The sequence below is a fragment of the Anser brachyrhynchus genome, assembly GCF_964034855.1.
Source record: "Anser brachyrhynchus genome assembly, chromosome: 5".
In the NCBI taxonomy this organism is placed as follows: Eukaryota; Metazoa; Chordata; class Aves; order Anseriformes; family Anatidae; genus Anser; species Anser brachyrhynchus.
The window spans coordinates 39219044-39233769 of NC_137699.1; the positions used below are offsets into that span (position 1 = coordinate 39219044).

Consider the following 14726-nt stretch of genomic DNA (forward strand, 5'->3'; position numbering starts at 1 on the left):
GATGCAGATGGTCTGAGCGATTCTAAGCATTTCCAGTGAACACTATTTCTCACAATGCCCATGTCACGACAGCGGGCTCCCAAGAGCACATATTACTCAATCTTTTTCAACCCAACGCTAACTCCTGAGTCTCTAGGTCTGATTCTCTAAGTAAGTTTATTATCAAGGAGAAGTGGGCTTCTGTTCAGTTTGGCTTTCATTTTAACTGCACCTGCCTGAAAAAAATACGTTAAAAAAGAAAAAAAAAATACAGATCTCATCCAGTCTAGCAAAACCACAGAGGTTATTGCTATGAAGTGCGACTTTTTTTACAAGGTAACGATGCCGACAATGTTGTGGTAGACTCTATAGTGTGCTAACAATTGTAATCTTAAAGACAATCAATTTTCCAATCAACCTCTTCACCTCCTTGCTCTATATATTTTAAAATAAAAACAAGGAGAGAGCAACACTATCCTTACCAAACAGTATCTAAAACAATTGTGATACACTGGTTAGTTGTCTCTACTGTAGATGATGAAACATCATTGTTCATAAAAAGTGCTGCTAATTGAATCTTTTAAAAGTATTTATTATAAAACAAAATCCACAAAATCTATAGTACAAATGCAGAATCTGTTATCCTTACATATATTTATACAAAATATCAGTTACTTCAAACAAGACTTCAGTTTTGTTAACATAAAGAAACATTGCAGTTTCATGACCAGAAAATTGTTGATATGTAATTGTCTTAAGTGAGGAAAGCCTCAAAAGAAATTTTTCTTAAGACTTTACCACTAGGTTCATTTGTATGCTGGAAGGCCATATTTGGAAAAACAATTGGTAAAGACTTGCTGTAACACAATAAATGGCTTTAATGAACAGTACTGCAGTGACAATCTGAAAATAATGTCAATTTAATCCCCAAATACATAAGTATCACTTGTTAGCATTTCTTTTTAATGTTATGTACTTAACAGGTGTCAAGATTGCTGTTGAAACAGATACGAATATATAAAAGTCCACTTGAAATAATGCATTTGAGACAAATTCTGATCTAGTACAAACTTAAGATAAATACACTCAAAAAAAAATCAAAAGTTGTCAGCTTTCACTTCCACTTGAGGCTGTATGTATTTTAACTGAGGAGAACCCTAGCAGTAACATGATGCTGTGTTAGAACCAGGGGAGTACAATCAACGTATGATTCTGGGGACATTCGTGATTTAAGGCTTTACTTCTTTCCCCAGTCAATGTCTGAGCTGTTTAAAATACACAAGGCACTTAAGTATTGGGTTTGCTTGTCCTTTGTAGTAACAAATTCTACAAAATGATACACATAAATCTGTAATTATTAGGCTTTTTGCAGAATACACACTTTAATATAAATATAAAAAAGATTGTGTGGGTTTATCATAAAAATTCTTGGTAGTCTTTGTATATTCATGTACATTTACAATAGCAGCAATTACAATACAATTAGATAAGTAAGAAAGCAGTCTGGGTTAGAGTTTTTCTTTATGATGCCCTCCAAATTTCACATCCAACAGCAAAGCAGTCCTCCTGTTTTCAACAGCTTTTGTTTTTATCTCTTTTAGGCTGATTAATTCCATTTACAACTATTGCAGCTGTAGTTGCAACTAAAACTCTTCCATACTTATTTACACGCTGCAGGATCTCTGTACAAACCAAACTGGAACATTACTCCCTTTGTCAAACGGAGCTACCCTAGGAATGCTGTCACAAGAGCAGCATTACTCTTTTCTTAGAGAAACGGGCATCAGTGGGAGTACTTGCTTTTCAAAGACGTGAATGCTGGTGAATTGGGCTGTCACTGTGGCTGTCAAAAGTCGCTTTTCTCCTCTGATAACTCCTTCAAGTCATGTCCTCTGCATGTATTTTGTGAATATAAAACGTCCCGTTTAGGAATGGGGATTGCGGTCTTTTAGCCACCAGGATTCTGGAGAGAACCAAGCCCCCGACTCCTGAGGTGAGCTGCAATGAGGGCTGTGGGTTGTGCTGCAAACAGCCAAGGTAGGCTGACTTGCTGCCTCGGGCAGCTGGGAGCATGGTCAGCATGTGGCACACGAGGAATTTTGTTGTGGAATGCAGGAGCCGTTTGTATCAGACTGGTTTCCATCATTCCTATCAGTAGGCTCATTTAAAATCAACTTTTCCTTTCCCCCACTCCCAACCCCTTGCCCAGGGGTTATGATTTTATGTGAAGAGACCCACAGCATAGTTGGCCAACTGCAAAGTAAATGTAGTAAATAAAAGATCCCCTTTACAAAAAAAAAAAAAAAACTTTTGTAAATTGTTTTCTGGAGGGAGAGCTAGCAGACGTGACAGCACTGAAAATACCTATGTATAAGACTATTTCTTTTAACATTTCATAAATATCTTGAGGTGTTTATCTAAACTCCTCATAAATGAAGAAAGGGCTTTTTACATTTAATGATGAAAAGAAAACGTTGCAACGCATAATGGAAGAGTAACAGAACCAGCAGGCACTTTCAGCATTTAGGACACAGCCTTCCCTGAGTCTTTTACAGAGAAGTCAAACTTCTGGTGAGGACTGCACTCAACATTTATAATGCACTCATAACTGAGCATGGAAATAACTGAATATGTGATCTGCAAACGACTGTCATCTTTGACTGTGGCTTGTCTAAGGCTCAGTCCAAATATCGAAGTTTATAAAATGTCCCTCAGCACTGTAGCAACAAACATGTTATTTCTAACTCAGGGCGCCATGCCAGGCACTCTTGTGTGTTATTAATTATTGGGAACATGCCTGCCTTCTGTTTTCATTTCCTGACATTAATGGATATCACTTGTAGTACAATTATAAGCACAACTACTCATTTGGAGTGACTGAACACATACCCCAACAAAATGACTGACATCACAAAAGATCTGCTTCTGATAATGCTTGAAGCAAACAAGATACAACTTTTGTGAAGTCTGACTGACCACACTCATAAAGTACTACAACATGCTCCACAGGCTCTAATGAAGGGCAGCAATAGAGTTCTCTCTAGTAAAGGGATCTACCCTATGGGCAATGGAGAAATGTTCGTGTGATTGACATCAGCCCATCATGACAAGCCCCTACTGAGTGCTGCTGCCTCCAAATCCTTGTTCATTGCTGTGCCCAGACACTTAAAGAGTTTCAAAAGCCCCAGAATCCAACTATGACTAGTTGACCCCCATAAAAATGGAAGAATATGAGTCTTATATCTAGCGTATGACCTTCTAAATATCAGACTAAATATAGGTCCAGGGTAAATGGGCTTGGACCTGGAGATCTCCAAAAAGCCTATCCCAGCTGTGTGGGACATGTTGAAGAGAGAGAGACCATTTTGTTGTTACATTGAGAAGAATCAGAACTTTAAGGGAGTGCTTGCACTCTTTGCAAACCAGAGTGATCAAACTTTATTACCAAAAAGTCAAACCCATTATTGAAAAGAAGAAATTTTTCGATTATTTCACCTTTCCTCTTTAGATCATGATGATAATGGCACAACTTCATTTTTTGGGACATTTTGTACTCTGACATTACTCTGAAGAAAACAGTTTGTTGTACATACAGACTTAATCTTAGCTTGACTGCTCTTTGGCAATCTGTCCAAGCAGGCAAATTGAAACACTAAAACAACTAGGCAATGCTAACAAAGTTTCCTCAAAATCATCCAGCAGTGGTGAACGAATCAATGACACCCACTGTAAATTTCAGGGTGCAGTGTCTGTTGATCAGTCCAGCTGAAGTCCATCCATAATTTACACAAATCCTTTGCTTGAAATTAAAGGATACTTCAGTACTGAAGACCATGATTTAATTTTAAGTCTGCTTATTTGCCTTACAGCTTCACACTGCTGCTACATCTGTTCTGCAAACAGGACAAAGACAAAGACAAAGATGTCCCTAGTAGCAGCTTTTATGACTGCACTGGAAGGCAAATCAGCTGCTAGGACATCTGTCCTTTCATCGTGACACAGAATCAACCCGATCATTTGCCTATCACTAGCTGCCATCCAGACGCTGTTCTATATTACATCCTGAGCTGCTTTAAGTGGTGATATGTAGTCATAAATGGGCTTGGAAAACATTTGAATAAACTGATACAAGTACTCACAATTCACACAGCTAGTCTAGTCGCATGCATCCCCCTGCAGATTCTCAGGGCAGAACTCCTGGGATATTTCAGCCTGCTTTCTCAGACTACATTTTTGCAGTAGTAGAATTATGCTTAAACCTCAGTTAGACAGCACTTCCCCACTTGTTTAGCCCCGAAATGCTACAATTCATCATATGCATTCAGTAATTCCATGCAACTCTTTCCCTCGTCCTGATCTAGAAGAAACTAGCATCTGTTTTTGAAGTTTTAGCCAGAAAGCTCACAGGATAGAAACCACGCTTTACTAAAAACTCGTTGGGAGATAGTTCTGGGGAGAAGTAGCTCCTCTCATTCAAATATATCATATTTTCTGACACCAGGAGTGCATTAATCCTTTTATAGTAGATACCCTACAGCAATCAAAAGTAATATTTTAGTATTTAAATGTTTTGATGCTAAATTTGCATACAAGTTCTTTTTAGAAAGGCTTTTAATCAATAGTATGGAGCAGAGTGGAACTTAGATTCTGATCACAAAACCTCAAGTCCCTCAGATGAAGTAATTTCTCAGCAAATATCAGCAGCAAGAGAATCTGAACATCCAACTGAAATAAGAGACTTAATTCATTCATGCTTAGTTCATTCCATTCAGAAAGTGATTGCTTCCTACTGAATACCTAAGGTCCAAAAGAATTTGACCCTTAAGACAGTTTAACTCTCAGCACAACTGCTAATTTTTCAAGGATTCAACTCCAAACTTTGTACTAGGATACAAGATGAAGTGGTTAGGATTGCTACAGTTGTGGCTCTTTAAAATGACCAGTGGTTTAATTAAAAAAAAAAAAGGTAATTTTTCATCCAGTGTCATCACAAGAACACAGGAAAATTAATATGATGTGGTTCTAAGCTAGGACTGTAACATGAAACAGTTAATGCATTCACTGTAAGTGGCAAATGGTTATGCACAAAACTACAGATGATGTGAAATTAGACCAACTGCTCTAACGCAGGACAAGTATTCCTTCATATGATTGATGTGATACATAAAATATCTGTGAATCTAAAGTCATGATTTAGTTCACTGAAACACGATCACATGAAAGCGCTCTTTTGTTTTACCAAATCATTGACACTTTTTCAGAGATCTGCCAAGTCATCCTAAGAGTAACAATCTATGACCTTGTCTCTCCTGGCATGCTATAGTTACTAATGTTGACAGGGGATAGGAGAAGATAATCCATTCTTAAACTCCGAACTCCAATGCTGTATTCTCCAATTCTGTATTTTTCTCCACAAAGAAAATGGTGGGCATCATCTTTGTGCCAAACGTGAATCTCAGAAGTGAAAGTTTAGCCGTGAAGGTAATAAAAGCTACTTAAAAAGTTTCAGTAATACACCGGTGCCAGCACAAATATTATCCTTGAGCAATGTAGGTTGGAAGACAGATCTGCACTAACAAATCTGGAAACACAAACTGGATCAGAACACTGTGGTCCCAGCTCCTAAGACCCCAAACCAAATATGAATTAAATTCAAAAAAGAAAAATTTTTCGTCATTGCCAACAATATTAAGGCTGTCAAAGACCTAACACATCTATTATTCAGCAGCTGCAGAAACAGGTGCAGGTCTGCATATTCAGATCTTCCCTCAGATGTCCAGGTAGGCACTCACATTGTCATCATCAGAGCTGGATTTTATCATCATCAGAGCTGGATTTGTGAGTGACATGCAATACCCAATCCTTGTTGTTACAGCAAGAGAAGAATCAAAGCAGAAAAAAATCTCCGATATTGTAAAAGGCACGGATTCTAGCCCCCCATTCACAAAGGGGTTTTTTGGTAGGAGCTGGAAGCATGAGCACTTCAATGATCGTGGTGTCCTGAGGATACAGGAGTTTGTTGTTTTATTATTATTATTTTAAGAGAATCAGAAGTATGTCTTCTCTAATTCCTGTGCTTTTTATGTTTCTAAACCTGAACTAATTTGGTGGAAAATTTTGATGACATGACTAAATTGTTCAAATGGCAGGCGTTTTGTTTTTGAGCTAGGCAGGTAACGTTTTCTACAAACACAGATTAATAAGCAACAGCTTTCTCATTTAAATGAACACAGGTCACCATATCATCCCACTTTGTGAAACGAACATCAAAGACGAAGCAATTCTTTGATCAGTTCAACACAGGTAAACACCTCAGAGATGCAGCACAGTGAATTACTGGACTTTTGGGTAAAAACTGAAGTACCACTGGTTTTTGAGAAGCAGCTGACTATCACAGCTCCTTCTCACACAAGTCACCAAAGCCTCACAATGAAGTGGCTGCTAGAAAAGGATGAAGGAGCTTGGTTTCATCACCATTAAAATGGCGAGTCTGAGCAAAGCTGCAGCTCATCAGGCATTTCTCTCTGCTGAAAAGCTATGTCAAGAGCCCCTTGATCTCTGTGACAGGTCAGTATAACTGCTTCTACTACCACGCATTCAAAGTGGGGAACTGACTGGAGCTAAAATAAGCTTTTTGGGGCTGGATATATTTCTAGCTAGAATCAGTTCCAGAACTGGCAACATGCACTGTTGGCATGAGTTAGGACACAACTGGGGGCATAATTAAGCTGGAAGGTTTGGCTAAAAGAAGGGTTCTTTTAGTTCAGTGCTGAGCAAATGGAGAGCGAGGTTCAAAATCCAAGTCTCCATATACAAGTTCTGCTCGGAAGCATTCAGCTCACTTGAAATAGGAGCATCTGACAGTGGTACTCTTTGCACGTTTTGTCCCAGTGGTGGAGAAGGGATGAGATACTGACAAACAATTCTATTTAAGCATGTCTTCTCCAAGAGTATTAGTCTTTCTTTAGTGTTCTCCTCCCACAAGCCACTTAACTTTCTTTTTTCACATTAGTAAAAATAATTACACACATTTTGCGTATAAAAAGGTGACAAAATCCAAAAAAGCTCAACATCCCCCACCCACCCCCCAGTCCTTTGGAGATTAAGTCAGTTCCATGATTTCAAAAGGCAAATATGGCACAAAAGAATGGAAATTAAGTTAAAAAAATCAATTTTATAAATATTCTTCCTCTGTACAATTTTCACAGCCCCATCCCTCCCACCCATTTTTATTCACATTTTAAAAAAAAATTCCCACCCCTATTTAACTTTAAATCATAAAATATATATTTTAAATCTGTTCATATTTAAAAATATTTACAGGAAAAGTTCCTTCTGTTGAGGTCATGAGGAGTCTGTACAAGGAGAGGGTGGAGGGGGGTAGAGGTGAAAATAGCTTCGTTCTGTGGCAGGAGACGGAGGGCAACTTTCTTCTGCCGACATATACTGGCTGCGAGGTGTGGGTGGAGGGGGATAAGGGTCTGAGTCTGAATTTAAATCTATATAGTATTTGTTGGCCTTCCATCGGCTGGTAGTATAGTCACTGTCACACACATCTGTGCTGCATGGGGTTGTGGGTGGAGCTATCCCTCGTATAAGGTAAGGCCTGCAAAGAAAATGCACAGGCATTAGTTGTAGTTTGGGGAAAAGGAAAACAGAGATTGAAAAAGAATTTGTGTTCCCAGTCAAGAGAGCTCTTTATTCATCCTGTATGCACATAACTCTGGCTTTGATAGAAACCAACAAGAAGTACTTGAACTGTGCTAAATTTGAATGGCACAGTCACCCACAGCCAGCAGAGCATTATGACAGTCCCTGACCAGATGGATCTATAGATCTGGACAGCCAGAGAAGACCACCGTGACCATTTAGTCCAGTCACTAACAAATAGGTCAACCCACCAGAGTTTTAACAGAAAACACCAGAATTCTCTACACAGGATGCTAAGGCACCATAACTAAGCAATATATACATTGCACATGTTTTATTCTTAATCAGCAACACTGTGTTGAAAGGTGTTAAACCCTGTTATGTCAAAAAAAGATGCGAATCCATTGTTTAAGGTCACAGCTGGCATAATCTCAATTTGAATGGTCATTTATGAGCAGAGGGAAAGGTGGCATTTTTACCTTGTTCAAAAAAAACCCAACAATGTACAAACAAGAACATTTTGCTTAAGATCCAAAACTAAAGGACAGGTCAACGAAAATTTATCAAGTCTTTTTATCTGAGCTGTACCTGTAAGATCTCGTGGTTGAAGGAATGTTTGAGGAATAAAACATCTCTGCATTATACAGGGAGCGATCAGTAGCCGGGGACGGAGGTGGGTTCAAGATCTAGGAAAAATAAAAAGCAATATATAAGTTTGAGTTCATTATACAACTCTATTTATTTTGAAAATACTACTCATGTCTTCAACAGGTCACTCTACCTTATTTTACTTTCCTCTCCTTGCTGTTTGGGTAGATTAATGCATTTTTTTTTAAAGGTCACCTAAGTTCACTGTGAGAGATTACTCTGGGCTTAGGTACACTGCAGGTCTTCTGTGTTCTCGTGGTAAAGGGAATTTCCTTCCTTGCTACGCTCATTGTGCTGCTGGAAAGCTGACGTAAAGCTGGAAACTGGACCCAATTTTTCTGAATGTCAGTGCAGTTCCTTGGACGTAAGGACTGACATCATCCTCAGCAAATGCTAATAGGAAATAAAGTCTGTTCCACCCCCAGGTCTTAAACTTACCACCATACAATAGCAGGGTCAGGAGGCCCAGTTTGGCACAGTTCACAATGCAAAGAGCCTAGGAGCTAAGAAATAGTTACAGCCTGCCCTAGCCTGTATGTGCATGTACATGATTGTTTTCATAGATTAAGGGTTATCAACAGCTTGTTATGATTCAGGATAAATATAACCCCTTTAGGGTTCTTACCCCTCTAGCAGGAAGCAGAACCTGTGACATGACCAGCAGGACAGTGGCCTAAAACTACGGAGAGTGCTTCATCCCTTCCAATGCAGAAAACCATTGCATCGCTGCTGATGGCAAGGCCTTGCTACTGTTGTGAGCATCTTCTGAGCAGCCTCTCTAGGGCATTCTGCTGAGCTACAGCCTGCCACAGTAACTGTGACAGCATCCTTCCTCAGCCTCTGTCCTTCTCTCATAGTAATACTGTAAGATCATTGAAGTAGAGATCATCCTTTAGGTCTTCACTGTGCGGTGTCTATCAAAATGACTCCTGGCCATTGAGCTGAGCTCATCAGCACCCACAATAATACTGATAATGTGACTAATAATGTCAAGCCCTGCATCCAGACTTCATGTGAAGGCAGACAAGCTTGAATACCACACATTGCCAGCTGTGGGGGATGATAACTAATTGCCCCAAGAATCTCTTCCAGAACTCTACTTCTGAATCCTCTTGATCTATCCTGACCTGCATCAACACCACTCCACATTCAAATAAAATACAGCAAAAAGTGTCAGCCAGGATGCCTGTGGCCAGGTTCTCAGATATATAAACTGGCATAATTGCCAATTCTTCCCTAGTCTGTATCAGACTATCCATCAGTGCTACTAAGGTGTATTAAACAAATATTGGGCAGTAAGGGGAAGCCAAAACATCTAGATGCTCAGACCACTTGTTTTTGTTGTTAATGTGAAGCTAGGTAATTAGTTACCAGGTAGAACTGACCAAAACATTTGGATCAGCAGTAGCAAAGCCCTCACAACAGCCTCTGTATAAGAATCTGGCACCCCACCTTTCCTAAACAAAAGGCTGATATTGTCCCTGAAAGTCCTGGCTCACAAAGCCCTGAACTGAAAGGATGGAAGAAGAATTCCCAGTAGCAATCAGGTTAGTTTAGGCCAGCAGCCTAATGGAAGAGTCTGGGACAAATGTAGATACTATATAATGGCAGAGCCGGGATCAGCTTTTGGGCTACTTTTGTCTTTCAAGATTTAAGATTTTTTCTTTTAAATAAATCCACCTACATTTTTTCTATTCATCCTTTTTAGTGTGGCACTGACACAACAACCATGTACTAGCATGAAATTGTTCAGGAAGTTTCAGAGATGCTGGTGAAGCATGAGACAAACTAAATTAGGAGGCCCGCTGAATTCCAGTATCTGCTAGCCATGACTAGCTTGGCTTCAGTGAGAAGGTAATGTAGAAAATAAGTCTAACCAATTTTACCTTTTCAATTAATAAGCTCACAGTCGTCTCTCCTCCATCTTTACCCTTCTTAAAGGGGAGAGAACATGCTTGTCACTAGGCAAAACACTATCAATCAAAATGTCCATATGTAATATAACAGTTTACATGTAAACACAAAGGCACATACACCCACACAACATGTAGGCTCCCAATTAAACACTAATGAAAAACCACCTCAGTAGCTAGAAGATTAATATTACAAGCTTGTGCAAACAAAAGTGAATGAATTTCCTGCTCAAAAGCACTAAGGAAAATGTCATATGACCAAATACTGGCAATGAGTAAACTTTGATCTCTCCTATATATTCTTAGAGCTTCTTTTCCATTCATACTGTACATCTTTGAACTCAAGAAATTGATTTGGGGACTAAAATTCTGTCACTTCCAACAGTTAAAAGCCAGAAACAGGTTAAGTTATAGCTAAAAAAACACTAATATAACCACCTCTTCTAGTACCAGGATTTTCTCCCAGTGTGAACACTTGGTTCTTTGAATCAATAATCAACACTTCAGGTAAAGAGCACGCTGAGCTTATTTCTTATGCATTTTCATTCTACTCCTTGTCTTTTCATTCCATGTGTGCCTGCTGTATTATACAGCACAAAATGTCATTGGGGCACTGACATCAGAGTTCACACAGAGCAAAAGAGGTGCAAAGTATCTCCAAGGGAGTCAAGACAGAAGAACAGAAGTGCCCAGGAACATCCCAACTGAGTATCACTCTAATAACGAAACATTTTAGACATCATACAGCATTGTGTAACCTTGGTGAAATACAACAAAACCCTTTTGTGAAGTTGAGCAGGTGTTGGACTCTGCCTGTATTTTTCATAAACAGTACCACCCAAGAACAACTGTTATTAACTTCCTATGTAGTAGGAAAAATTTTCATCTTTGTTTTCTTGAGAAGTGGATCTAATTCACATCTATATTTTCAAGACACACCTGAGGGTAGAAAGTGGCTTTAGTGCTGGATGAGCTACTAGAAGAAGCTCCAGTAACGTGATTTCTGTCATACAAGGGGGCACCACTGCTTCCTCCCATGAGGCTCATGGAGCTAATCATAGACTTTCCACAAGAGATGCCTGCAGTGAAACAGAGACAAAAGCAAGGTTAGGTAAACCACAACTTCATCTACCGATGCAAAACAGAAAACAAGTCCACAGCTTGGCAAACCCATTCAACTTGGTTGTCACTTTTGGAATGATCTTTTATATAAAAACTTCAGGATCACAAGGAACAACATATTTTCAGTTTTATATTATGTAAAGAAAACATCTCATCCCCAGACCACCTATTGTGTCTCTGCAGCAGCGAACTCCTCACAAACAACTATCACCGTCTGCTGAGGAAGGAATCTCTAGAACAGTTGATCCAAACTTTCCACAAAATCGTTAATTAAGAAATTTTCCAATTAAACAAACTCATGCATTCGCAAAAAACAATCAAAACAAAAAAACCCAAAACATTATACATTGCCCAAGAGAAACAAGGTAGAGACCTACAAAGTTTTCATTTTTTTTCATTTCCATCCAAAGAAATTCAACTGCAAATTCATGAACAAGAGCAAAAAATAATTATTCTTACTGAAAAAAAATAATAACTGCTTAAACTGAAAATCAACAGAAGAAAAAGGAAGGAAATCTGAGTGACAGGAAAAGGGGAAGAAAACATCCTCCAATCTGTTTAATTCCGTGATGCACTTAAATCAGGCAATAGATTTTCAGCTTCTTCCTGTCAGAATATCCAGTGCTAATGAAAGAGTTTAGTTTGGAAGTTTTCAGAAATTTTTGAGACTTGGGACATATACATTACAAGCAGAGTGACCGTTTGTGAGCATCATTTATGGCCACTTAGCTTTTTTGAAATGCCATGCTATTAATAAATTATGTCTTCTCTTTAGAATTAACATCAATGGTAAGATTTTTCAGCTGTTGTAATTTGTCGCAACAATACAGAGAAAAATCTATGGCAGCAGGATTAGGAAATAAACCCAACAAATATGAACAGGGATCAGAACGACAGCTTAGATCAGCACCCACAGTGCTACAGATTAAAAACCACTAATACTTTCTTTAATTAAAAAAGCTTTTATACGAAGTCCAATTCAGAACACCACTGCAAAGATTTCACCTGCAATGATTTCATCCTCAAATTTTATTTCCTACCACAAAACCTCTTGATAACCATAAAAGCATAGTTTAAACAGGAACAGCTGAGCACAGTCATTAAAAAGCAAGAAAGAGTATCTGGTTGTCTTCAAAATCATGGCTAGACGAAACCAACAGTTAGCACATCTCAAAATCTTGTTTATATGAAGAAATGACACATCTTTTCACTGGTCATTTTTCAGTTTATCATTTATCTGATTTTCAGCTGACAGGAAAAACAGACTCTAAGAACTCTGAAATATGGATTTCTTGCATTCTGACACTGTCTGGTAGGTTTACAGGTGACCATTTACTTTACAGCTTTCTGAATAAGAAATATTACTTCTCAGCTAGGAATTTATTATTTCCTCTATGAACAGTATATTTTACATTTGCAAAATCATCCAAAATACATCACTTAAGGGTTTACTCTGGGCTGTTATCTATTAGCTGAATATCCCAGCCTTTTTAAGTCCTTCAATCTCATCTTAATATCTGCATACAAGTCTCTGGATTGGTGTTTTGATTACTTTTCAAGGTAGAGAAGTTTTGCTGTTTTACAGATGGAGGACTGAGACACAGAGAGAATATAAATACTTTGTCCAAAACAAACAGGAAATTTATCTCAGAGATGGACTAAACCAGAGGGGATGTTTTCATTACATTTCAGGCACTGAGCAGCCAGACTGCAAAACCACACCCAGACTGCTTATGTTCTTCCACATTTGTTGTTTTAACTTTGGGGAGGGATGTTTAGCCCCTGCTTTTATGTATTACATTAGCCTAAGCTTCTTCACTTCTTTTCTCTGTTTCTTTCCACTGCGAAAGAACTTATCCACCCTGAGCACACAGGGGAAAGCTGTGTGAAGACCTTTGAATGTACAGGACAGAAACAAGGACATCGGAGTACAAGTCACAAAGAACAGAACAGAGCTCTCACTGAGACCTTGAATGGCACAAAGCATTCTTAAGTTTCCAATACTGTGCATGGTTCACTACTCTTCATAGTGTTTTGCAGGCCTCAAGTAAGAAGTATTATGCAAAACGCAGACTCCATTACATACACCAGAAAGTTAAAGGGGATGTTTTCACAGTCAAAATATTTTTATAGTTTCTATCTTTTTAGATAAATGTGTACATGCAGTCTAGGGAAAAAAATGTATTTGAAAATCTATGATTTTCTAGGTCCCTAGTGAACTGCATCTAGTAGTTCTTGCAAATCTCATCCAAATCACAGATTTACACCAAAACCACAAGAGCAGATCAACAACACCATTTCTGCTCTTTGAAATCCCTGCCTCTAGGACTCTTAACCTGCAAAACCTGTAAAAAAATATATCCAGACAATGTAATGATACTCATTAGGGTTCTTACCAGTAAAAGTGCCATGCTGAGAACTTCCTGGAGCAATAAAATTAAGAGGGACGTGAGGGGTTCCACTGACATACTCATGTGGAAAGGGGCTATTGGGCCCAGCATAGCGCTGACACACCACTCGCTGGCAAACAAAGTACATTCCTCCCATGACAAATAGGGACAGTATTATCCCGATGACAGGACCGATGGCACTGCTGTGGGGTTGTGGTTCATCTGAGGCTGGCTTTGTTTTTTCTGGAAAGAGAAGGAAAAAACAAGGAGGTTATTAAACATGGCAGTACATACGATGCTGTCCTGGAGCATGTGCAGCACATCAGTCAGCTCCCAGTCATTCACACAGTGTCTTTGAAAGTCTCTGCACCAAACTCAGGCATAACTTTATCTATTCTGATTTAACACACAAGACACCATGCCTTTCCTTACCCTCCATGTACTTAAAGAAGTCATAGCAAGCTACTCTCCTTTCTGTCTAGCAATTCTTCTTGTAACAGGATTCCTTATCATCTTGATACAATAACAGCCCACAGAGTTTTCTTTACTCCCCACCTTCAAAATCTGTTAAAGATATAGGACACTCATAAACATTAATTCCTTATCCATAGAGGAATCTGGTCTCCCAAAAGTCATTTGGACTAGCAATACCATTAAAAAAAAAAAAAAAAGAGTCCTCACTGGTGGGGAAAGCTACGATGGATCTCTTCCTACCTAAAATATCCCTTAAACAGAATACTTTTCCTTCCTAAAATGTCACTAAGTAACTTGTTTTCTAAAAGGAACCTTAAAAACTGGAGGAAAAGCACAACTCAAAATATCTTTAATACTTTCTACTTTTTATTTCTTTTCCTCATATACAGCCTAGTGTTACATAATAAAAAGTGCTGCAGTATTTGAGATGAGTTTTATACCTTATCTCCCATTGACTATGGGCAACACATTCCAAATTATTCCCAAATTCTTGCCTTTCAGTTGAAAGAAATGCAAAAGAACTGAAATTTGAGAAGGAAGATAAAGGAAA

General features: G+C 38.6%; 1 protein-coding gene across 6 annotated transcripts in view; it reads right to left on the bottom strand.

Annotated features, from left to right (window-relative positions):
* Nucleotides 1-7133: 7133 nt before the first annotated feature.
* The window catches only part of LRP5 (LDL receptor related protein 5), a 161716-nt gene continuing 154123 nt past the window's right edge, over nt 7134-14726 (bottom strand). For all 6 annotated transcript variants that reach the window (XM_080593163.1, XM_080593167.1, XM_080593166.1 and 3 more), the window contains 4 exons: nt 13709-13945; nt 11130-11269; nt 8218-8315; nt 7134-7585 (listed from right to left, as the gene is read on the bottom strand). In XM_080593163.1, coding sequence (XP_080449289.1) covers nt 7324-7585; nt 8218-8315; nt 11130-11269; nt 13709-13945 — 737 coding nt within the window. In that variant the 3' untranslated portion in view covers nt 7134-7323. The remainder of the gene's footprint in view (nt 7586-8217; nt 8316-11129; nt 11270-13708; nt 13946-14726) is intronic.